This window comes from Mustela lutreola, chromosome 2 (assembly GCF_030435805.1).
Source record: "Mustela lutreola isolate mMusLut2 chromosome 2, mMusLut2.pri, whole genome shotgun sequence".
NCBI lineage: Eukaryota > Metazoa > Chordata > Mammalia > Carnivora > Mustelidae > Mustela > Mustela lutreola.
In genome coordinates this window covers 113771701-113797552 of record NC_081291.1, presented here as the reverse complement: position 1 = coordinate 113797552, position 25852 = coordinate 113771701, and the positions used below count along the sequence as shown (strand labels likewise).

Sequence of the window (25852 nt, the reverse complement as noted above, 5' to 3'; positions counted from 1 at the left end):
CCCACTAACACACATCTTGCTGCCATTCCTTTGATTTTCAGAGCACCCAGGTGGAAAACTCCAGAACATGTCAGGGTGTTTCAGACAGAATTGATTGGTTCTGCTGTTTCAGATAGTCCTTGCTCTGGAATCATGCAGGAGTCATCCATGTGGACTACTTTGTGCCACAGGATACTCCTTTCACCATATGGGGAGGGAGATATTCCTCATGCTCAGGCAACAGCGCCTACTAGTGGACAGAAACTAATATTTGAGGTGGCCCTGGGAGCTAGAAGACCACTCTGCTTAGGGCCTGCAGCCAGGTCCAGGTCTCATCTCTTCCGTCGTCAAGGCACCGCCTCTCTCTGAGCCTTTGTTTTTGCATTGGTAGCTGAGGTTAAACCAGATGTTTTCTAAATTTTCCACATGTTCTTTTGTTCCTAGACTTTTAAATCCTTTTAACATTATATTAAGGGCATTTCAGCACTGAGTGGAAAAACAAAAGCTGGGGTGTAGTCTCCAATGAGACTATCCCCCACCTCCGAGTTCAGTACCACAAGCATGGGTAATGAGGTCCAGGTCAAAGACTGCTAGACTTGGGGCCAGATGAACCAAACCTAAATTCCAGTTCTGTTATCAACCTCTCAAGTCACACACAAAATGATTCCTAGGTTAACTCATTTGCTAGATAATTGCCTTATCTAGTGTGTAGTTGTTGTGAGGTAATGTTCAAACAATATGAAAGAGGTGGAATTTTAAGTGAGCCTTCAGGATTTCTCTCCATCTTGATATATCAGAAATTTAAAAGTAATGTTAGTCATAACTTTCATTTTGCTCATTGTGGTAGCATCAAGTGAGAAAGCACATTTAATATTATAAAGTACTATATAAATATAAGGAGTGCTTGGTAACATCATAAGATGCTCATAGCTATTGTTGGGCATTGAGATACTAAAACTTGAGAAACATCCTCTCGAGTTACATCATGGTTAGGTTTGCTCTTAAATAACCACAATTCATTTGGAGATTTCCCATCACAGAGACTAAGAATAATTGGGCAAATTAAAGTATTTTCAGCTTGGGATGGAGCTTGAGAGAAATATAAATTCCCATGAGAGATACCATAGAGCAGATTCCAATCACAAATCAAAAATAATCATGGCAATAGCAGTTGTAACTGTACTAGTAAATATTGTGTTTTTTTTTTCTTGTAACCGATCAATCATGAAGTAAATTTTAAATATAGGAAAATATATTAAGAATTCAGGGGGGCGGTATGAAAATGTCCATGTGTAAAAACTAAGCTGAAGGAAAATCTTGACTTTAGTCAAGATAGATGCTGATATTCCTGTCAAGCGAATTGTGAGGTTCATGTGAGCTTCCTGCCAGGCTGGATATTTTTAGGAAATTTGGAGTTCTAAAGCAATAAGCCAGGTTAGAGGACAGGTGAAGGGGGCACCAAAGCCAGACTGCTGGGTCTCTATTCCAGCTTCAGTATTTTACTTCTTGGCCGCAGACAAGTGACTTAACCATCTCCAGGCAGCCATTTCTGCTGTTATAAAGGAGATGATGATAGGACCTACACCAGCAGGTCAGTGGAGAAATTACCTAAGGTAATATATTTAAATACTTAAAACAATACTTGGCAAATACTAAGTACTGAATAAATATTGACTACTATCTTCCCTTGGGGGTCCACAATGAATGTTGAACACTAAATTCTCTAGTAACAGTTTGATGAATACTGCCTCACAGATGCAACTGTCTCTATTGTCCCCATATTGACTGTCAGCTTTATAGGTGGGTCCAGAATGTATGTCTCCCTGCTTTTGGTTGCAGTGATCTCTCCATTTGAGGTTAAGCTATACCTGCTATAGTTGGAGGGAAAAAGAATCAGGACCTGTATGAGTCCCTTTGTGGCTATTGTGGAACTTCGTGGCCAGGTAGTGAAGGCAGTCGTTGCTGTCCCCTTTATACCGAGGCTGAGGAAATTTACCTCTGTGTGTCATACTTACCACAGAATAGAAAATTCCTAAGTGTGTTTGCTGAGGGGCTGACAGAATGGCTGGACACCTGACTCAGCTGAGACCACCTGATCCTTGAGGGGGGCCGCTTATTGCTTATTTGGAAAACACATGCTTCAGGCTCTGGAAATTTAGGAAAGCTGTCCAGGTTCCCATAGCCAGTGAGTAACAAAGGCAAGACTCAGTTCTGTCTGATTTCCTTTACACCTTTATATATAACTTGTTAACGGGTGTTATGCATTGCATTCAGAACTGCAAAGCAGTGTTGTTTTTTGTTTTGCTTTTGTTGTTATCTGATTTTTGCTTTTACTGGAGCTGCTTTCCCTGAGAATGGAAGTTGTGAGAAAGTGCTTGTCCTGACATGTGTATGTCCCATGCATGTGTGTGTTACTTAGTTTGGCAGAGGTTGGGACTAGGGTGCGCGGTGTCCCAATTCACCACCTTTGTCAAGCGACTAAGTACAGCTTACTAGGAGGTGGCCCCGTAGGACCAGGGCTTTGGGTCCTAACCATCATTGCTTTGTCAGAATCCTGTAGTACAGACTATACTGTGCAGCACATACACATGCAGTTCCTTCTAGAGCAACGATTCTCGAACCCACTGCACGCTAGCATTATCATGTCAGGGCCCCATTCCAGACCAGACTCTCTGGAAGCAAAGTATGGACATCAGTATTTTTGTTTTTGTTTTTGTTTCTGTTTTTGTTTTTTTTTTAAAAAAAAAAAAAAAAAGCTTTCCTAGTAGGAAGCCAGAGTTTGAGTTTCCATACTTTAAAATCTTCTCTTAAGGACCCCTCATGTCTACGGATCTCCCTACCTGTCGCAGATTCCGATGTTTACTGAGAGCTGCTGAGGTTTCGGGGTCAGAGAGGTGATGCTGTATTGGCTCTTCTTTCCCTGGCTGTGAAGATCTCAGGGCAGCAGGAAGTGGGGCTGAGACTGGAACCAGGTCAGACTTCGGAAGCCCGTCTTCTTCAGCAGCATGTGTTTTTTCTACAAGTACAGTTTATTGTTCAATCATAACTCTCACGTCCTTGGCATTGGCTAGGAGTGGGGGCTCTTCCACCCCTGAGACCTTGGCCAAGTGACTTAACCTCAGACATCTTACTTATCAAATAAAATAGGTAAGGGTTATAGCACTGTAAAAGAATGTATGTGGAGTGCTTAAAGCAGTGCTTGGCATAAAGAAAAAAACACAGTAATTTTCTTTTATATTTTTGTTATGCTTCTTCACAATGAAGTGTAATTAAGTCTGTGGGACCTGCTTGCTTTTGCAAGCCCATGTGGGACTCCCCCTCCCAAACCCCCCGTCTTCCCTGAAGGTCCAGCCTGAGCAAATATGTATCTAGAAATGAATCATCTCATGGCTAGACTTCATAATGACTTCCTTTCATCGGTAGGATTCAGCCTTCACCCCCATCTTACCTGGTCTGTGGCCTGAGCCTTTATCCACCCACTCCTACTGTTCGCTCTGACAATTAGGGGTGTTTTTTTGTTTTGTTTTGTTACTCTAACTTAATTTCTTTTATTCCTTACTTTTAATTTCTCTGAAGGCTTCCCATGTCTCCCACTGGTCATCATGCTATAGCAGTCATCTCTCCTTGGCCTGCCATGTCTGTGCTACATGTGTGTGCGAGAGAGCACAGGCATGTGTCTGTAGGGAAGAGAGAGAGAGAGGAACTGCCATCTGCTGCCTCCTCCCTCCCACCCAAGTCCCCATGGAATCTTCAGGCATCTCAGCAAGGATCACCTCAGCCATACCATAGTGAACTAGGGAGATATCATTGTACATATGTAAGTCGGGAGACAACACTAGGTGTGCCCTACAGTCCAGCTTTTAAGATATGATAAGGATCCCATTATTCACACAGCTAAATAGCACTAACCCTAGGAGACTCGATATTGCCATGTTACTTAAAGGTGGAGTTCAAGAAAGTCGGAAAAAACTGACACACACAATCACACCCTCTGTGGCCACCAGTTGACATTCTTGATAGATTCTGTGTTGTTCAAGGCCGTACAGCACTGCTATAGGATACATTCATTTACAACACAAAAGAACACTTCTATAGGGGTGCTTCTAATTAATATAAGTGAACTTATGCAATGCTGGTAAAATTTGAGAACGTTTAGCTGATTCTGTTCTTGTATGTTGTCAATGAGTAGAAAGCCATTGAAAACTCTTTAAAATAAGACTTACAGAGACAGCATGAGGGTGATAACTCATTGGTGAAAAGTAGAATTTTTTTTTCAGCCAACTTAGCGTTAACAGTCTGTCCCTGAACTGTTTTGGATGCAGATGAATCAAACCTATGTGGGCAATACTCCTCAGCTGTTATCCTAATGAGCAGTACAGAAATAGAGACCCCTTGGAACAGCAGCTCAACCTGGCTGAATGTGAGAATCAGGTTTTTAAAATTCCAGCTTTTAAAATTCCAGCCCTAGAACATTCCATCCCATCCAATGAAATCAGAATCTATGGAGCTAGAACCCAGAAATCAGTGCTTTGTTTCATTTCATTTTTTAAGTTCCCCAGATTATCCAATATATTGGTAAGGTTAAAAATCAACTGTCCTTAGGACTTAAGTAGTTGAAAAAACAGGGCGTCTCTTATGACACGCATTAATGTTGCAGGATTCTATAAAATAGAAGCTTTGGTGATGAGAAAATGCCATCATTCCAGAACCTTCAGTGAATGTCATATGCACCTGTCATAAAAAGAATGCAAAGCTGTTCTATTATCTTTTTGTGCCTTCAGTGGAGGATAATTTCTGAATCAGCTTAATGGGGGCTCTGCTCTTGGAAGATAATTCCAGTGGCCATATATAGGATAATTGGAGCAATCTTTATTTCTAGGAATACTTTACCATGACTTCATTACCCTGATATAACCTTATTGATTCAACTTTTCAAACAGGACTGTGCTCAGAATATTTTGCAGAAGGTGCATAATGAGAAACCTGATATATCATACAATCGGCATATAGGGTTTCAATTCATTGTGATAGTTAAAAATAGAATATGGCTTTGCCTGTGCCTAAAATTTCTATTATAAGTCAGATAGCAAGGAAGACATGAAGACAAATGTGACCTGGCTTGATGTCTGCATACGTATACATTTTCTATTTTACTTTTGATGTTGAATAATGTGAAAACTTTGGGAGTATCACCAGCTTTCAAAATGGCTGTGGACATTTTTGATCTTACCTCGAAAACAAACAGTGTTTGCTAATGGTACAAGGATCGCACACATAAAAAAGCATTTTTAATTAAAAATTTTATTTTTACATTCTAAAGGAAATATATCCACATTACCGAAAGAGAGTGGGATGCAATTAATATGAAAACCTATATCCTACTACTCTGCCTCCCTTGCTCAACCTGTTAGTGGCCTGAAATGTCACCCCCCTCCTATGCCCTTCCTAAAAATGACTTGTTCCAATTCTGCATAACCTTCCAGACATAACTCAGGACTAAGACTCCCATAGAGTCTTTCCATTTTTAAGAGGAAATAAGTCAGATACATATATATATATATATATATATATATATATATATATACATATACATACATACAATCAGGAAGCTGTTCTAATGGCCCATGATGAAAGGTGAAGGATCCCGATTGGGGTAGTAGGCATGCAGCGGGGAGAAGCCTTCCAGAAAGCGTCACTCCAGAGGTTGCTATAGTTGGGACAGGGTCCATGGGTGAAGGAGTGAAAAGAACCCGTACCTGGTTCTGGAGCAAATACAAAGCCGTGCACATAGCAAGCAATAATGTATGTATAAGCAAGCTTTAGAAACGGGTTCTTTTTTATTATCATGATTCAGGCATCTTAATTTACTATCAAAATTCTCCTCAGCCTGTCTGATCTTCTGTCATTGGATTTTTTTAAATTACTGTGCTAAGCTTTGCCAGCAAGCTCCTTAGCCCTGGGTCTGAACTTGAGCTTCCTACCGGCCCCTAATCAACTGTTTCCTTCATGCTCTGATGCCTTCCAGTCTGGTACCGTTCCCCTGGTTTTTCTCATTTAAAAGTGCTGAGATACTTGTCCAAAAGATGGGCATTAAGACTGTGGTCTGCTTTTAATGATGTGTAGTGTTAAGCCCCTCTAGGGGCAAGGATGTACTCTGCTTGAGTAACTTTGTTCCCATTGTGAATGCTTCCCTAAAAGGCATAGTTTGTAAATTTTGTTAATGTGAAAAGGGAACATTCGGGCACCTTTTCTGTCCTGCTGATGGGTAGGGCTATTTTTATTTTTTGTTCTTCGCTCTTTTTCTGTGCTTGTGATTTTAAAGGTGCCAGACTGACTGCCCTCGAGCCTGTGTCCCCGATTTCTCCCAAGAATAGGAAAAATACGGGAGGCAGCTGAGCTGGTCATGTCTGGGTCCAGCATATTAGCCTGACCCATTCTGGAAGAATGTTCTCCAAATTATAAAGGAGAAGATTGTTCCTTATGAATACAGCCCATCTGCTTTCATAGCTGAGAAGACAAATCCTTGTTGTGCTAGCACCAAGTTACTGCAGAGGTTTGGGACCTAGTCAAGCCCAGCCACTCACTCACTCACTCCCTTTGTTTTTCTCTCTCCCATCTCCACCTGTCACAGTTCCATCCTTAAGTTGGGCTCAAATGCCTCTTTCTCCACAGAACCTTTGGCCGAGCCCCTCTCACACATGATTTCCTTCCCACACCTCCATAACACTTTCTCCTCTGGCACTTGGCACCTTTTTCCATGTAATTATAGATTGTATAGAGTTTTGTAGTGATTGTAAAAGGCACTGACATCATCAAATCCATTTCCGTAGATCACACAGAAGCCAAATATAGTGGTGGCAAAGAGCAGACACCTGGGGAACGTTTGTTGAACAGAATGAAAATTTCAAAACTTGTCTTTTCAGCCTGACCTTTAGGGATCTCCCTTCATCTTTTTCTCTAATCAGTGATTGAGATTCTCTCCCCCATCCTTAGGGTTAGCAAGCAAACTCTCCATAGACTATGTAGACTCCAGCTCTAGGGTTCCAGAGACTATACTTCAGACCAGCCATGGTCCAGATCAGAATCTCTACCTCCAGTTGTCTAATGGAGGAAATGACCAGTAGACTGTGACATTTAGCCAGAATTTTTTCCCCCAGGGTGTGGCTCACACATCATTACTAGTCCCTGGTGGACTATCAGGGAGCCCTGTTTAAGGTCTAAAGGGGAAAGAGTAATAAATAAAAATAATTCTGTTGACTTGAATTTAACACATTTGAAATGTAAAATTAGAGTATTTTCATGTCATTAGTATGTATTTTTTTCTGCTGCTGCTGCTAAACCTACATTTTTCATTATCACTATTGTATTACATTTCTTCAGTTCAACAAAATAGATCGGTGATTTCAATATGATTCAGTGAAGGCAGGAAAAATAGTAATAAAGGTAATACCATAAATACCACTTTGGATTAATATTAAAAATGGAGATTTTGGTGAAAGAGGGTTCCAATATAAATATTGGAAGTGAATCTGTACATTCTAAGATAAATGTGTAAGTTTGCACAAACAGTTATAAAGGAAAAGTTTGAATACTAAGTATGATGATGACTCTTTAAAAAATAGGATTTTATGAATTGGTGATCCATTGGCCTACAATCACAATGTGTTTTCTGTGATGAAATGACAGATAGTGACATGAAGCTTTGAGGAATGTAGCATCGAGTTCAAACATAGCACAGTGAACTTTTTAGTAAACCAGTTAAGCTGTTGGGGTTTTTCTCCTGAATAATCACAAAATTAGTGTCATATGCAATAACCTAATTTTGTTACTAAAGGCAATGAAAGTCCATAATTTTAAAGGCAACTTTCTAAGGTTATGTATCTCATGATAAAAACAGATAAAAATAGATAAAAACAGAATAACTCTTGGGTGGAAGTTTGTAGAATAAGCCACAAATTTATTACAAAAGCTTTTATCAGATATCAAGACTATGATATCAGGACTTCATAATGTCAACTATAGTGGAGAGAGCTCAGTTTCCAGGAGTTTAACTCTTTTTTCCAGTACTTGATATTTCTTATTTCTTAAGGCAAAAAAATGATCTGTAGTTTGGGTTATATTTTAAAAATACATTCGAGTCCTGCAACAGAGCATATAGGAATATTTTCCAGTGCCAGTATAACCAGAGAGGATTAGAAATATATTTGCCTCTTTTCTCCCAAGTTGAAACATTTAACCTCCCGTTTGTAGGTGTGAAATGATTGTCAATCCAATGTGATGGAGTGCTGAAAGCAGTCTTCAGTGAGAATCTCCCCATAATGTCAGCTCTATGTTCAATCCTAATGCACAGAAGGAAACAGAGGCCAGACAGCATAGTGGTTAAAACCATGGACTCTGAAGCTAGACTACTTGAATTTGAATTTCATTAACTGTTTTTTTTGTGACTCAGTATCCTCATCTGTAAAATGGGACAGTAGCAGACCTATGACATAGGGGGCTATCAATATGAAATGAGTTAACATGTCTAAAAGCACCTCGAAGATGCCTGGCACAGGGGAAGCCTGAGGTTCACTACAGCTTATGTGTTAAAGCCCTCCGATTCTTGTTGATATTCCCAGTGACCGATAATTATTTGTGAAGACTTCTTACTTATAGAAATAAAGAATAGGAAGGAAAACTGGATGTGGATCTGACCTCTGGCTCAAGATTCCCATGACGGAACCAGATCGAGATACAGACTGCAGCCAGCATGATGCCTCACACTGACATAAATATTTGTTTTCAGTTATGTTTTCTTATTCCTATTTAAAACAATGAAATTTTTAAACCTAAATCTGATGTCCATATGTGGTCCAGATGCCCCATAAATCAGTTTAAGAGTGCTGGAAGTTTACGGAACACTGGGCTGGATGGTGACAACCAGGACCTCAGGATTCAAAACCAGAGTCTATGGAACTGTTGCAGATTTTAGGGATGTTCAAACAGGATCAGACTTGGAGGCAATACTAACTGAGTTGTAATAACTTGAATGGTGTCAGGTGTAAGAGATGAGACAGTTTCACGAGGTCCTAAAAAACAGAAGTGGAAGTACGGGGTAGCAGTTAGCTTGAGGAAGCAGTCTGGCTCAATATGAGAAAGAACTTTCTAGCTGTTGGAACTGTCGGGAAATAAAAGGGACTTGCTTTTGATCTGTCTATCACAGAGGGCTGGATGCAGAGATTTTACGACCTGGGCTTTTCTGAAAGGAGTTGAAGCGGTGTTTTTTTGTTTTTTGTTTTTTGTTTTTTTACCCCCACTGTCTAACCAGACATGGAGACTCTCTAAGCAGAAAGACCTTCTAGATGTGCCTTCCACTGCTACCTTGCTGAGTCATGTTCCTCTTACACCTGGTGTGAGATTAGAGGCACAGCAGGGGCCTCGGCATCAGGAGATCTGACTTCTACTCTGTCACTTTCTGTAGGTCCTTGAGCTGTGAGGCTCAGGTCCTCAAATGCCTCATGGAAAATTCCCATCATGGCGGCCATACTTGGGCCATGGGTGGCTCTACCCCAGTGATCTTGCTCCTGGTGGTGGCAGCACTGGTGGTGTTAGTCCTGTTGTTGCTGCTGCTGCCATTTTGAGTCTGCTGTCTCCTCCATGTTGCCTTCAGCCCTAGAAAGACTGAAAGGATTCCTTGATATATTCTCAGGAGTCAATCCGTTTTTCTGTCTTTCAGGCCGCTGTGCTCGCTGTGGGGAGAATGTCGTTGGGGAAGGGACAGGATGCACTGCCATGGATCAGGTCTTCCACGTGGACTGTTTCACCTGCATCATCTGCAGCAACAAGCTCCGGGGACAGCCCTTCTATGCCGTGGAAAAGAAAGCTTACTGTGAGCCCTGCTACATTGTAAGTTCATGTTCTGCTCTGCTGCTCCTCGGGTGCTTTGCAAAGATGTCTTCTTTGGCAGAATGCCAGTCGCTCTAGATAGAATGTAGCCAGCAGATCTTTGTTTCTCCCCAGATTTCAAAGTGTGCATGTGCCTGTGTGTGTGTGTGTGTGTGTGTGTGTGTGTAGATGGGCATATCTTAATTTTTTCCAATTGTCCCCTATTTCTGTAAGGTCAGAAAGACATGGTAGGAAGATCTGTTCATCATCAATTAGCGGTCTGCTGGGAAGATCATCCCCTCGTGCCTTTCAGGCATGTACTGTACAAGCTCACACACACACCCCTACACAGCAGAAGTTTTCCCAAGTGGCATTGTCATACCTCTTGTTATTAGGTCTCACCCTGCATTTGAATTTGCCAGTATTTGTAAAGAAACACTGCTGGGCTTCTAGACTCCCCGGTGCTCTTTCAAATTCCTGGGACCTTTGAATCACCTCTTCTCCACCCAGAAGATTTCCAACCTACAGTACCCAGCAGGTTTTCAATGATGCGAACAGATAGATCCTTTATAATACAGGGAAATGAATTTCCCTTAAAGGAAGATGAACAGTAGGCTGACTGAGCTAATAATTGAGTTTGTTTTGTTTTGTTTTTTAAGAACACAACAACTATATTTTAATAACATAGCTGGGTGGCTAGAACATATTCTATCTTCGTTATTTCTCAGGCTACTTAAATCTACACATTAAGCTATCTTCTGATACAGCAATTTGATGAATGAATATAAACTGGTTTTAAACTTAAAAATACATTTCCTTGTTGTCTTGCTGCATGATTTTAATCTGTTTAACACTTGTTAGTGGAAAATTGGTGCAGCGGAAAAATTGGCGCATTTTTGCAAACATAACATAAAGGAAGCTTTGGGTGCAAGGTCTCGGGAGTTACACCTAGCTATGCAGAACCCCAAGGCTCAAGTTCACTGCAGAAGTTTCTGGCCCTGTCAGTATCTTCCCATGACCTGCCGGCTCTAACTCATTGCAGCCCTGGAGTCCACAGAACAGATCTGAAAGTTCTTCAAGATTAAGATCTTGCAGGATTTAATACTGTTTTGCATCTTTTAGGTTCAATTTTATTTCGTTTTACTCCCCAAAGACAAATTAACTTAAGTACGTATCGCATCGTACTAGTGCCACACAATGCTGGTGCTGGAAACCAAGTCCTCTTTGTAGACATGAGAATACAGAATCACAGAAAGGAGGAAAATGACCTCTTCCGTTCCATCGCTGGGGACATAGCCAAGGCCATATTCAGTCCTTCATACCCCTCGTCCTGTAGTCTCTGCTGACAGCACACATTTTTAGTTTGTCTAGAACATAAGCAGAAACACTGTAATGTCCTATTGATCGAGGGGCAGGGGGGACAGTTATATCTATGAGGGAAAGTCTCCTGAACAGAAGCTTACCTCTTTAGGAAATAATATTTCAAATATCACCCTTTGAAATCTTTATTGAAAAGAGAAACAATACAAAATCCCTTGCCTTTGTAAACAGACCACGTGGACAGTGACTTCGGGCCAGCACAAGAAATTACTTATTGCAGTAAACTCTGTGGCAGTCATGTCCACAGAACCTTTGCAAGCACCTGTGGCCCTTTGTCCTTATATGAAGTGACCACACTGCTGTGTTTTGTGTGGCTCTCCGTCTATTTTTCATCCTTCCTGGGACTGCATTGTTGATTTTTTCTACTTAAGTGGTGCTCTGGTGACAGTCTCCTTCATTTTTTCTTGTATCCCTCAGGGCTAAGGATTGTATGAGCAGTATTGGGAAATGGTGTAACATGGTGTGAGGAACATGGTTTGAATTTCATTTCATCATTTAAGGCTTTGTCTCCTTGAGAGAGCTCTTTCTGAGCCTCAGTCCCCCCACAGATATGGGGGTCATTGCAGAATTTTCCCCAGAGACTTGTGACGATGAAATGAGGTAATCCTATAAAGCACACTTGGCCTGCCCAAGGAATGGTAACGGAATGCATGTTATTCTGAGATGAATTTTGGTAAGATTTCTGGCATATTTAGTACTTCTGAATATGAGGACCTTACATGTGCCGTGTGACTTCTTGGACTTTAGCGAATTGTTTTAGCCTCACAGGCATACCCCTTTCCCATTTTTAAATGCTTCTCTTGTCCTTCTGAGTGTGTAATAAGACTGAAAAAAGTGTCGTCTGGCTAAATTATGGATTTCTACTGTGTGTGGGCTCAGGTTTTGCTCTCCCAGGCCAGGCATGAGGAGCCCAGTGATTCTTGAGTTGGTAGTTCCTTCTGCTTTGGTTGCCCTATTGCTAGACTGTGCTTATGACAAAGAAGAGTATCTGGGAAATATTTAATCACATCCTCGGAAGAGCTGGGTGAATTCAAACAATGGAAATTCTTACCATCCTTTTTAACATCTCTCCCTCAGAAGAACCTTTAATCAAGATTTTTCTTTATGAGATCTATCCATGGTGACTCTAAAATGTAATTTAATTCTTATCAGAATTCAGTTAAACTGTATTCAGAGACCCTGTTCAATATTGATTTCAGAGTTCATAGCCCTCCAGCTCTCAGATGGATGTTTTAGCATTTTAATTTCTTTGGGACTTTTCGTAAGTCCAATAAGCTGCCACACCAGAAATGTGAAGAGTTTTCTTTTGAGGGGATCAGGGAAGCTGAGAGTCTAAAATGAAACAAGTTGGTTTTGAAGACAGAAGTGTGTGGTAAGGAGGATCCTCGGGCTGTATGTCTGTCACCTGGAACCAAAGCCCTTTGAACAGAAAGACCTCCAATGGCATCTGGTCAAACTGTGTCTTGTTCCATTGGTGGAAACTGATGTCCAAGAGACATCCTGTATAAACAAAGTGAAGAAAACCGAGGCCCTGGGCCTCAGTCAGTGTGCGCTTTGTTTTGTTTTGTTTTGTTTTGTTGGTAATAGAATCAGAATATTCATTACTGTGGTTTAGTTCATTATTTCTGTGTAAAGTCCACCCATGTTCGATGTTCTGAGTTTAGAAAGGAGACTCATCTAATATAAATTTAATTTCTTCTTGTCTAAATTAATTATTGATCAACTTAGATCATTTTGAAATTGACCATTTACATAATTTGGAGGAAAAATATACCAGTTATTTTTTCATCTTTGCTCCAGTGATTATTCAGATTTTCCTATTGTCTCTTGAATCCTTAATCCTTGCACATATGTAACTGTAATTAAATTGGTTTGGTTCTGTAAGGCACTATAATTCTCTTTAATCATTTTATATATGCTTTCTTTTGTGTTTTCTATTGTTTGACCTAATATAAATATGTATATAGTTTTCCACTGTTAATAATTTCTATTTTTTAGGTTTTTTTCCATTTAGTTTTATATTATGTTTGCATACTACATTTTAAAAGTATTTGCCACTAGAAAGGTATTGGGTGCTTTCCATTCTTTCAGTTTTGTAAATAACATGACTGTAAATAGCTGAGTAAAAGTTTTATATTCTTTTACTTTGGATTTTTTTTTTCTTAGCTTAAATTCTTCGATTTATATTACCAAGTTTACTTTGCAGCAATTTGGAGAACTTTTGCTAGATTTCTTTAGAAAGATTTCTCAAATTCACAGAACCATCAGCAATATGAAACCATATGTTAAACTATAACCTATCCACTATTGAAGAGGCTTATTTATATTTAATTTGAACCAATTTAATAAGTACCTTATTTAACAGTTATTTTTTTTTAAGATTTTATTTATTTATTTGAGGGAGAGCATGCTCAAGTGGGGTGAGGCGCAGAGGGAGAGGGACAAGCAGGTCACGCTGAGCATGGAGCCCGACGTGGGGCTCCATCCCAGGATCCTGAGACTCTGACCCAAGCCAAATTCAAGAGTCAGACACCAGCTAACAGAACCACCCAGGCACCACTATAATTATTTAATTTACGTTTGTATGGTTATTAGCAAAATCAATAAGATGCTTCTCAACTTTGGTGATCTCTTAAAAGTTTAGTTTTGATTATTTTTATGGAGTTGTATAAACGAACAGATTAAAATTATGAGTACTAAGCTTCTTTGAGAAGTAAGGTGATATAAATAGAATATGTTGCTTCTAGACCTTGGTCTCCTGGTGTGACCTTGGATAAGTCATTTAATTTCTGAGTACCAGTATCTTCATTGATGAAAGGGAGATAGATAGTAATTTCCTGCCTGTTTTCAAAGAAAAGGAATGACCAGTTGTGATATTTTATACATTATGAAATTGTTTACTAATAGAGGGGCTTGATCCATTAATAACATTATTATCATCACTTTGTCCTTAGTATAATCTGATACAATTTAGAAATCCTCTGTGTTTGGGGTAATTTCATAGCTACAGTTGCTATGGAAATACTGAAATAAATAGACGTCATAAAAGGAATATGAGGACATACAGGAGAAGAAGAGGTTCATGCTTTGCTTGAGAAGATTTTTCTGTTGGTATGAGCATGAGGGGCAATAGCTGTGCATCCCACTTATGTGTTCTATCCTGAACGGGACAGGGTTAGCCGCAAGTATAGGTTAACAGAAGAACTGCTGTGTCCTTAGCACTGCCGAGGAGTCTGGGCCTGAGACATAGCACATCCGAGATTCTCAGCAGAAGTCTGTTTACGAAATGGCAGCCAAGCATCTTCCCCTAAACCAGGGCTCTTACTTAGAGTGGATCAAATCCAGCTTCTAACTCTCCAACAGTGGAAGTCGCTACAGACATTTTTATTAGAATTAAAATCCAAGTGATTAAAAGGCCTCAGGAAATCGGAGGCCAGCTCCGCAGGAGACTAAACACTGCAAGGTTCCTGAGCTTGACCCATCTGTGGCCAACATGCTCGCGGCCTTTTGCTCCCTTATGTCCCTAAATGGCCACAGGCTCCTACCCCTGCAGGAAAGTTGTCCTTTTATATGCTCAGTTCCTCCCAATAGTGTTTTAAAGGCAGTTATGGCTAGTGCTTAAGTTTGGACAAATGCTGAAAAATCCATGAGATCTCCTCTTGTCTTTTCCCATTGCTCACCCCTGCTTCCTCACCTCCGAGGAGCATCTGTCTCTCTTTCCCCCTCACACCAAGCGCACCTGCACACACACTTGCTTCTTGATATTCATCAGTATCCCTCAAGCACTCTCCCGGAAAGGAGAAAATGCTTCAAGAAAGAGGGACATCTGTCAAGTGTCCTCTAGAGCGATTTCACCATGCCAACTACTAGTGATCATTCCCTCTCTCTGCACCACACCCCCCCCATCTGGCAGTGCTCCGGAGCACCCTTGTTGTGCTTCACTGTTCCTAACAGACCAGTGCGGGTGTGGGATGGGGGAATTATCCGTCCCACTTGATGACAGCTTTGATATTTCCAAAACAAAAAACAAACTAAGGCTAGGGACAGTTTACCACCCTGAAACGAATATTCAACTTCCTAAAGATAACGAAGATACTGATAACCCTCTGTGGATAAAGCCTTCCATTTCCAATATTTGAACCGATGGACACATAAATTGTGCCTTCCAGCATTCCAGAATCTGAAATACCCAACTTCTTTTGGCAATAAAACATGAGCTGTCTGTCTTTTCTTGAGCATTTACATGTGGCTCTCCCTGAAATGCCTCAGGTTTTAAGGAGAAACCCTACTTTTTATGGTTAAAAATAATCATAATAATAACATTTGTTTAGTGCTTTCTATTTTATAGAGCACTTTTCTTTTAACTTATGTCACCCTCTAATGATCCTAGAAAATAGTACAATTATTATTGCCTGCCTTTCCAGTAATATGCGGCTGAGTTTTAGGAAAAGTCAGTTTGCTCTGTTCCAGAAAGCATGACCGTCAGATCCAAGACTTGACCTGGCCTTTGATTCTCAAGTCCCCCTCCTTTCAGGTACCCAACCAGTCACTGGAAATTTCATTTGTGATTCCTAGGTTTCTTTTCTCGTAATTAATTTTTTCTCTATTACCATTTTTTCATACTGCCAAGTTTAAAAAACTACAGTTAGCCTACATTCTGAATTTTATAAAGTGACTTTTGCCTTATTTTTGGACATATTAGAGAAATATTAAGCTCAAAATATCCTATCTTATGTAGTCGTTCTTTAAAAAACTACAACTCTGTTTTTAAGTACTGTATGCTCACTAAGAAAAATGAGAAAATGTATTAAAATATGCATAGTTCCCCCTTCTAAATAATATAACACTTCATATTTTACCACAGACTCCTTTTCTATTTCAATATCTCTGTGTATAGATAAAACCATACATCTGTACACATGTGGTTGACACAGGCATAGACACACGGCACACACACACAGATGGGATCGTACCATCTGTACTAATCGGTAACTTGCTTTTGTTACAAGACAGTGCATCAAATTTTGCCTTCTCCAAAGGGCATTCAAAGTGTCTTCCATGGGCATTCAAGAATATATATCACCTACATACATTTTCTGGGAAAAAAAAAAAAAAAGACTCAGAGAATCTAACAGACAAATAAATAAATTAAATTTAAGTATATAGGAAATCCAGGGCTAATAAAATGGTGATAAGCAATGAACCAATACAACTCATAGTTAAAGAGAAAGGAAAAGATGAATAACAAATTCAGGCTTAAAGAAAATAATATTCATCACCTATTAACTACAGTATTAATAGAAGACAAAGTACAATTCAGAACTAAACTATTACATAGGCCAAAGTATATTACTTTATTGATAAAGGCCACAGTTCCAGAGGAACAGCCCTGAGCCTTTCTTCATTAAATATCATTATGTTGAAATATATGATACAAAAATATTGATGAAATATGAGCTGAAAATGGTTAAACCATATGCTTTATAAAACTTTAACACATTCCGTGCAATCTTTGACAAACCAATTATGGAAGTTGAGTAATGTGATTAATATGATCAGTCCAATCTTCTTTCCAAATCTACACGGAAGGTTTAAAGGAATATCCTCTCATAGTCTAAGAGGCAAACATTTCCCACTTGGGCTCACAGAGTTGCATATAACAGTATAGCAAGACAAGAAACTTATCAGAGGATAAATAAGCATACCCGTGGGCTGAAGACATCTTAAAAGTAGTGCTGACGGTAACACTGCATGACAGCCAGAATGAGAGCCAGAGCTCAATTTCAGTACAGCTGGGATCATTAATTGCAAAAGAAAGGGTGCATATATATTAATCTATAGACCTAGAAAAGGACAACAAAGTCAACCCTACAGGAATAAGGAAATCGTTAAAGGCAGTTATCGATAAACTGAAAAATACTAGAATTTTTAGGTCCAGGAGATGATTCTTTGAAAAGAGAAATAAAATTAGCATTCAAGGAAGATGAGAAAGAGAGAGAAACAGAAATTACAGAAGACTATGAATGAAAGAGAACCTCTTTAGCATATGTATAGAAGATGTTTAAAAATTATTGCATTTAAAATTTTATGGAACAGGCTATGATCTGTGCATCCTTAAGATACGATGGAAGAGCACTTGAGTAACCCCCAAAACACAGATGGAATGCAGACCTACCATCTGAGAATGCACCAGGAGATTTTACTGAGAGGACTTCTCAGATCTTAAAAGAACGAATGATTGCTGTACGAGTTCAACTTTCTGAGCTTAGCAAGAGAAGATAAGCTTCTCAGATCATTTTAGAAAGCTACCCTGATCATGGTTAATAATATTATTAACAAACCAGGTTGCCCCCCAAAGAAAAGTATGCTCATCTGACTTTCTCCCACGCAGAAACCCTAACCGAAGTATTAGCAAATTTGAGTGCCGCAAAATGAAACATCCCAGGTAATTCAATGTTAGGAAAATACAAGGGACATTTTAACCTAATCCATCATCTGGATATCAAATATTAATAAACCAGTCATCTCCTTAAATGCCTAAAGGGCATTTAATGAAATTTATCCTACATCCTTATTTAAAACAAAAACAGTTGCAAGAACACAAAAGGAAAATATGTGTTTAATAGCATAAAACAAACTGATGGCCAGATATCTTTCTGGGTATCCATAGGATTACTGGTATTATATTAATATTGTTTTTAACATTCTAGCCTTCATAATGAGAACTGTGGAATGCAAAGTCTTATACAAACTTTCATATATATAACTTTTTCTTTGTTTTACATATATATTTTAATTTATTATGTAGTATTTCTAACACATAAAGATATAAAGCATAATATGATGAAATTTCACATACCCTGTATCTAGTCTTAACAAATAAAAGATTCGAAATTCCATTGAAAGCCTTAGGTCCTTATCCCTAATCACATTCCCAAAACTCTAATACAGAGGTAGTCATTATGCTAAATCTGTTTTTTATCCTACCCATGCATTTCTTCATATTTTGACTCCATATCTCTAAAAATATAGTGTCACTTGTGTATAGTGTTTCTTAATTTTAAATGAGTAACATTTGTCATACCCATTTTTCCGAGACTTTTTCCCTCAAAATCATTAAGACTAAGAGGTAGCAATATTTATAGGTGATATGATTATTCTGGAAAATCTGAGAAAAATATGAAGTCTTAGAATAATAAAAGTTGGGGCGCCTGGGTGGCTGAGTGGATTGAAGCCTCTGTCTTTGGTTTAGGTCATGATCCCAGCATCCTGGGATCAAGCCCCGCATCCGGTTCTCTGCTCAACGGGGAGCCTGCTTTCTCCTCTCTCTCTCTCTGCCTGCCTCTCTGCCTGATCGTGATCTCTGTCTGTCAAATAAATAAATAAAAATCTTTTTTAAAAGAATAATAAAAGTTTAGTAACAACAAAATTAAAATTATAAACTTGGGTTTAGAAAACATAACAGGAAAAAAAAAGAAGCCCTATACAAGAAGCAACAAAAACTACAAACTACCTAAAAACAAAAACTATAAAATACCTAAAAAACCATAAAATATAAAGTTAACCTTTAAAAGCATAAATGATTTAAGTGAAGAATGCTATAAAATTTTACAAGGATAATTACCCCATGAGCGAAATGATTTGGGGATTGAATATGTTTCGGAAAGCACGTCTCACTTCAACAACATGCATTCACATCCTCACCCTCTAATTAAACAAGAGCAAGGCTTTGCAGGAGGGGGGACAGTTACTGCACAGCCCCTTGTAAACGTTTTTATTTAGTCCTTTTCCCCAGCTAGCCCCCAGCCCTCTGCTGATTAAGGCTCCTGCGCACCACATCCCGGCAGGCTCCGAGTCCGCCCTTGGTGAGGGCGGGGAGGGAAAGAGCTGCAGGCAGATTGCCCAGAACCAGGAAGAGGCTCGGGAAGTAAAACCTTTTTCTCCAGTTCCTATCCCAAAGTATATTCATTTCTGTTGTTGTAGAATTAGAATGCATTTTAAAGGCCAGAAGGAAGGAACCTTAGAAATTCAATAACGTCAGTTTACAGCTGAGAACACCTGAAGCCCAAGAAAGCTGACTAGTTTGCCTGAGGTTATATGGTTTATTAATGGCAGAGGCAGGAATAGAAACCATGAACCTTGATGATGCCGTTCAAAGAGCTGCTTTCTTTGGGACTGACATGAAGAGGTTTAATCATATGTGGCTACAGACTCCAGAGCAACATCCCTAGAAAATGTTGGATTCCATAAATTTTGGTTGGAGAGTGTAGAAATAGGACAAAGTTTGCTTCAGCTCTAACCAAGATGGAGAGTCTCAGATTTCCAGGTTCAGTGCCTCTGAAACTTTATGCTAGAACCTTCCCACTGCCCTAGTTGGTTTATTTTTAAATCAAGCATGAACTCACCACTCGGTGTTTGCCAGAGTTTGGATGAATGTCAGCATCAGGCCACTGTAATAATGGTTTAAGATTATTTAATCCTATTACTTGTACACTTCATTAGGCTGAGTGAATTGTTGGCAGCGGTTCAGTAAAACTTCCTACTTTAGAGATAAAAGGATAGAAAGAAAACAGGGAAGGAGTCTGTTCCTCGTTTTCTTTCATATTTCTCATTTGTCTCTCAAAGGATAAAGGAATGATAATTACCCAGATACAGCACGTAACCTGTGTTAGTGGGGTCTTCAGAGCTGCTCTGTACCCTCAAAAGAGAAAAAAGTCTATAACCTTATGTTTCCAATTAGAAGGAAAGGATTGGACAGAGGAGAGAGAGAGTGTATGTGTATGTTTATGCTTTAAAATCAATGTTAAAAATAAACCTGAAAATAAGTTCAAGAGTCCTAGGTAAGATATTCAATCTTTCACTTAGCGGGCCTGGTGTGAGGCAACAAATGATTTTCAAGAAAAAAATCATGGAATGTAAAGTCAGACCTCATTCACACCCAGCCTGACCAGCTGCTGTTCTGCATTCTCCTCCATATTTCACCTTGTTTCCCCACAAATAGAAAGTAATATTTCTTACCTCGGTGGCTAAATGGGGGTTCAAAGAGGCTGATGGGGGGGTGGGCAAAAATCCAAGTGTGGTGCCTTTAGATAGCAAATAACCTCACAGGGCCAAGCCCCAGGTATGTGCAAATAGAATCCACAAAGGAGAACTTGGCTTCCCTTGAATCCCCAAAGGGCTATTTATTATGAGTCAGCGTGGAAGTCTCTGGAATGTTACCTGTGTGCCGCAGGTTCAAGTGCTCCCAGCATCCAAGGGGTGGCAGCAAGTCATGAGACTCTGGAGCTTGGTTCCCCAAAATGTGTCAGAGGTCACCTGTTTTGGAATCACTGTCAAGTCCTCATTAAAAAAGTAAAGTTCTGGACCACTCCCTAGAATTTCTGCACAAGGAGCCAAGAAATGTGCCTCCTTTACAAAGCTCTTGAGGGAGGTTCTTCTGCACACTCCGTTTTGAGATCCACGTGTCTGTATTTCTAGCCCAGCTCATCTAAGAAGTAGTCCCAAAATACTTCACTATCTCCCATCTTTCTCCTACACATTCTTTTTACCACACTTGGCCAAATGGGACTGTCTTCTCCTGGACATTGATATTTTACACTTCTCTGTCTGTGCTCCTGCCTGGCTGCTGTCTGCCTTGTGCCTTTCCCCAGTGCCATGGTTTGAAAATCTGTATCAGCCAATCTTAAAAAGCTTTCCTGAAACTTCCCCAAATAGATGTGGCCTTTTCCAATGCAATGCTTTTGTTTCCTCCTCTCTGGTATGATTTCACTTCCTACAACTAGCGTTGAAGTCATTTGAGTTTTTGACACATTCTCTTACTGTTTAAACCCCATCGAGAGTGTGCTGTGTTGGGATTGGGCTGGGGGTGGGGAGGTCTCGTTTTGTTCATCTTCGTCTTTTCCATGATTCCTGTCACATTAGGTGAGCCATCCCTGCTTTGATATTTATGGGTCTTGGGGACAGAGGGACCTGGTTTCATTCTAGATTCCCGTGCCTCCTAAGAGGGCTTTTGACTCTTTGCCCTTTGGTGCACCTTCGATTTGAGACTCCCTGTGTATATACGAAGCAGAGAGGAGAACTTGGCTCATTTCAGTCACTGCTGAAATGTAAATGTGAAAGATTGAAGGGAAAGATGTGAGAGTGAAGCCAGCTGTCTAGCTTCCAGTCGTAGAATTATCATAAGAGCCGGCGCACTCAAGGTCAAACACATAGACCTGACTCCCAGATGAAAACTGTCAGAGTTTGAATGGAGGTTCTCTGATGTTCTGATGACTTTGAATAGGACATGGTGATTCCCTCCAGCCAGGGAAGCCAGCCTCCAGCCAGGCTTACCTAAAAAAAAAAAAAAAAAAAAGGGAAAAAAAAGAGATCTACTCCCTGGCCCTCTCTTTTGCTCACCCTCCCGCCCACCTCCTGAAATCAAGGAATGTGGACAAGATCAGCATCATCATTGTAACATGGCCAGTGCTCTATTTGAACACTTCACGCTGACAACAGCCTGGTATATTGTAGGTCTTCAAAGAATGTTTACTTCTTTAACTTAAAGCTTATTTAATAAAACGGTCTTTTACATTTACAATATGGGAAAACAGGATGCCGGGATAAGGGCGAAAGATGTGCTCGGGGGGTCTCACAGGTGGATGGAGACACTTAGAATCGTTTAAGCCTTAAAAGCCAGAAAGGAATTAATGAGTTTTTAAATTATATAAAAAAATTTTTTTGAAAGAAGAGTAAATATATTCCACAGAAGCTGTTCTTTACTCTAAGGGCTGGCTCTTTATTAATGCTAAAAGGTATCTGAGGCAGTTTACGTTAATAAAGTCATTGGGACACATTAGTTAGAATAAAAGTGAACCTTCTAAAACATATCCCTTTAAAAAGTAAAAATGTGTATTTTTAGTCTAGTTTAGGCAGGCTCTAAATTCTATTATAAAGCATAACAAATACACAAATAGGTTTTCCACAAAGCAGATCAAACGATATGTGTCAGGGTCCCATAGGAAAGGGCTGAGGGCGGAGACCAGGGACATTTGGGCGGAAAGGAGGCACTTGACAAAAAGGCTTCACGGAGGAAGAGGCATGTACCAGGGTGTCGTGTGGTAAATCTGATTTTCTCCTAGTGCCACAATAGTCATTCTTTTTCCACCCCTGACAGACGAGTGGGAACTGTTACTATTCCTTCCTTTCTACAAATTAACAAAATCGAGGCTTAATAAACCAAGGGCTTTGGAAAATGAGGAATTAGCATAGGATTAGAGCAGAACTTTGAGCTAGTTCCTGCACTCTAAATCTTAGCCTCTACCTTTCTCTTGAAGTAAATTCAAGCTAACAGATGGCCTGTCATCAGATAGGATTTTTTTTTAAATCAGCAAGTCTTTTTTTAATAAACCTCAGGCCCCAGTTTGGTTACCACTGTTTTGAGAATCTTTCCCTATGTTCCTCTAAGCTGAAGGCAAGCACTCCACCCTCTGTGTCCCTAGAGCTTTTCTCTCCACCTTGGTTTCATTTCTTCACCTGTTTTAACCCTTTACTGTTCCCACGTTCCATCGGCTCACAATCTCAGCCTTATGGATTCTCACTGTAAAGCTCCTTTAGGAGCAAGCTCATTTTTTTCTGTTGTTCTTTGTGTCTCTTTTCCCTCTTCAACCCCAGACCTTACTCTACATCACCCAAAATAGTGCCCAGAGCAGTACCTCTCTCCCTGAGGGGAATTTTGTTGTCAGTTTGTGTGGGTTTTGGTTTTCTTCTTTTTTCTTTTTTTTTCTTTTCTTTTCTTTCCTTCCCTTTTCTTTTCCTTTCTTTCTTCTTTTCTTTTCTTTCTTTTTCCTTTAATGAATGTACCAGTCACCTTGGGGCGCTGTAACAAATACTTTGGACTGGGTGACTTAATTGTCTACACAGCAGAAATTCGTTTCTCACAGTTTTAAAGGCTTCAAGTCCAAGATCTGGGTGTCTGCATGGTAGGATTCTGGTGAGAGCCCCCTTTCTAGCTTCTTACTTTGTCCCCACAGAGCAAGGAGAGGGAAAGAGAACAGCTCTGTGGTGTCTTCTCTCATAAAAACGCTAATCCCATCATGAAGGCCCACCCTCATAACCTCATGTAAACCTAATTACCTCCCCGACACCTCAGCACCAAATACCATCACACTGGGGTTAGAGTTTCAACATACAAATTTGGGGGGAAAAACAGTTCAGTCCATAGCAGTGGATTATATCTTCTGGCCAGATGTCTGTGAGTGCATTATCGGCTCTGGTTAATGGAGTAATGATTAGAAAAATCCTGTTTCTTGGTAAAAACAAACAAACAAACAAACAGACACCTGCGTACTTAGGTATTTAACAGCTGTTTATCGAGCATCCTGTTGCCCTTAAATTTTTTTGCTAGACTTTCAGAAGGTCTCTGTTAATGTTCAGAACATTGCAGAGCCATGCTGCATTTTCCCTTAAGGATACACTTTAACCCACTAGTCCTTACCTCATTTTTAAGACCAAAGAGAGAGAAAGACCTAGTTCTTTACTGGGTTGTTGTGCATTCCTATTAGATCATTAGGAAATTGGCCTGAGTGGCAGGAAGCCAGACTGGCCTGAGTCTGGCCAGGCAGTGTCTGCAGGTCATTCCAGCAAAGCTGCTGGAATAACGATGTATTCTCCCATAAAGTATTCTTTGTCAAAGTCTCTTTTGGAATTAACTCCTTATGCAGGGATCAGTAAACCTCACCCACTTGCCAATGTAATTAAGAGGTGGAAGGCTAAGCATTACTATTAAGTTCAAAGTAAAATAAAACGAAGAAGGTTGTTTTTATGAAATTGTGTGGTCCCAATTCTGCTTAAGGGTGTTTCTGAGTTCTTATATAGGGGGATCCAGGAAATGGAGGGGATGACTGTCTCCACAACATTGGGAAAAGCAAGCATTTAAACATGTCTCTTGAATATTTCTAACTGAAGAGTAAACTCTTTGCCGATTGTACGAGCCAGTGAATAAACACTTTTTGCGTATGAAGGGCCAAGTTTGGTGTGGTTGGGTATACAAGCAGCCTGAGAATCAGCCATGCTCTCACAGAGCTCTTAGCTGAATGAGGAGTAACAGACATGCACACAAGCATAATACAAGACTAATTCATCTGGGAGAGAGATTCAGGCAGTGGTGGGAGCTCAGAGAGTGGGGAGAGGAGGGGACCAACATCAAAAAAGACACACACACACCCCCACCCCCCCACCCCCGGCAAAAGCAGAGTAGGATTTGGTATAGGGAAAAGAATGAATGAGCAGAATTTGAATTTCTGAATGTTTATTTTCCTTGTTGAAGTTTACAACTTCTGGAATCAAAGGAAAAGAAATCAGCCTAATGGTAAGGAAGGATTTATGGAGCATTCATTGTATGTGTGCTATTCTGCGGAAAATTTGGGAGCAGAAGAGGTAAAAAGTATCTCCAGGTGCATAGGTTTTTCTGTATACATGGCAGATCATCCTGAACCCATCACCTTCCTCAGATGGCATCTTAAAGAGATTCATCACAAGGCCAAATTCCTTTGTCTTGAGACCACAAGGAACAAAAGCCAAAAGGATGGCCAGGGTGATGCTGTGTTTTGTTTTCTAGGAAGGTGGATACTTAAAAGCTAGCAAAGAAGCACGTACATACTTCTAGAGACTTTAAGTCCATTTTGCTGATAGAATTGAGTGACAAAGGATTTATCCATTGAGGCTGGAAAGGACCTTGAAGAGTCTCTAACCCCAGCCCCTCTTTTTGCAGGTTAATAAACCAAAGCCCAGTAGGAGCGCTGTTTTTCCAGATGAAAGAGAGCCATGCGAATTTCCCAAATCACATAGCAGCCAATTTGTCATTTGGTATTTATGTTACCTTTACATGGTAGAGGATGATTATTAGGCTTGCTCAAGGAAGAACTTGATTCGCAATTCCCTGAGTCACCGTTGTATGGCATTAGGCAACTTCACTTAATAATCTACCTGTTTTTCAGCTATGTTAATTATATATCTTACAGCATTTACCACCTGTACCAATTGCTTAGCATAATAATACCTTACACTTAAATGCATGTGCCCAAAGTACTTTTATACTTGTTTTCATCTGATGTCCCCAGCAATCCCACAAGGCAGGTGTTAGTCTTAGATTAGAACACTGAGGCCCAGAGAAGGTGGCCCGGATAGCGAAGAAACCGAAACAGGCCTCTGACATCCATTTTCTGACGGAGTTGAGTTTTCTTACCACCGCATCTCAGTTGGTTGTTTTAAATGGTTTCCGGTCACTTACTCATCCAGTGACTATTATTTACTGAGCACCCTCCATATTTCAGATAGTTTAGGGAATCGGGGATACAACGTTGAACAAGATGGGATCCCAGTCCTTGGGGAGCCCGCCGTTTGAAAGAGACGGCCGTCCCAACAGACAAATCCGTAGAATGCTAACTGCATAATGAGCATAAGAACTGTCTTTGGGACACACAAGACTGAGGAACCAATCTGGTCCCTGTTTCTTTGAGCTTGTCATGCCTCTCTCTCCCTCAGCCTCCATGAAGGCTTCGTGCCCGTCCTCACACTCTGCGGGCCTTCAGCTTGCGTTTGTGGGTGATGGTACTGATGATTTTTCCCTCTGACTTCCACAACCCTACAG

The 25852-nt window shown here is 40.1% G+C and overlaps 1 protein-coding gene across 15 annotated transcripts in view; it reads left to right on the top strand.

The window, feature by feature from the left end:
* The window catches only part of LPP (LIM domain containing preferred translocation partner in lipoma), a 652084-nt gene that overhangs the window by 532087 nt on the left and 94145 nt on the right, over nt 1-25852 (top strand). For all 15 annotated transcript variants that reach the window (XM_059163155.1, XM_059163153.1, XM_059163152.1 and 12 more), the window contains one exon: nt 9695-9864. In XM_059163155.1, the coding sequence (XP_059019138.1) occupies nt 9695-9864 (170 nt within the window). The remainder of the gene's footprint in view (nt 1-9694; nt 9865-25852) is intronic.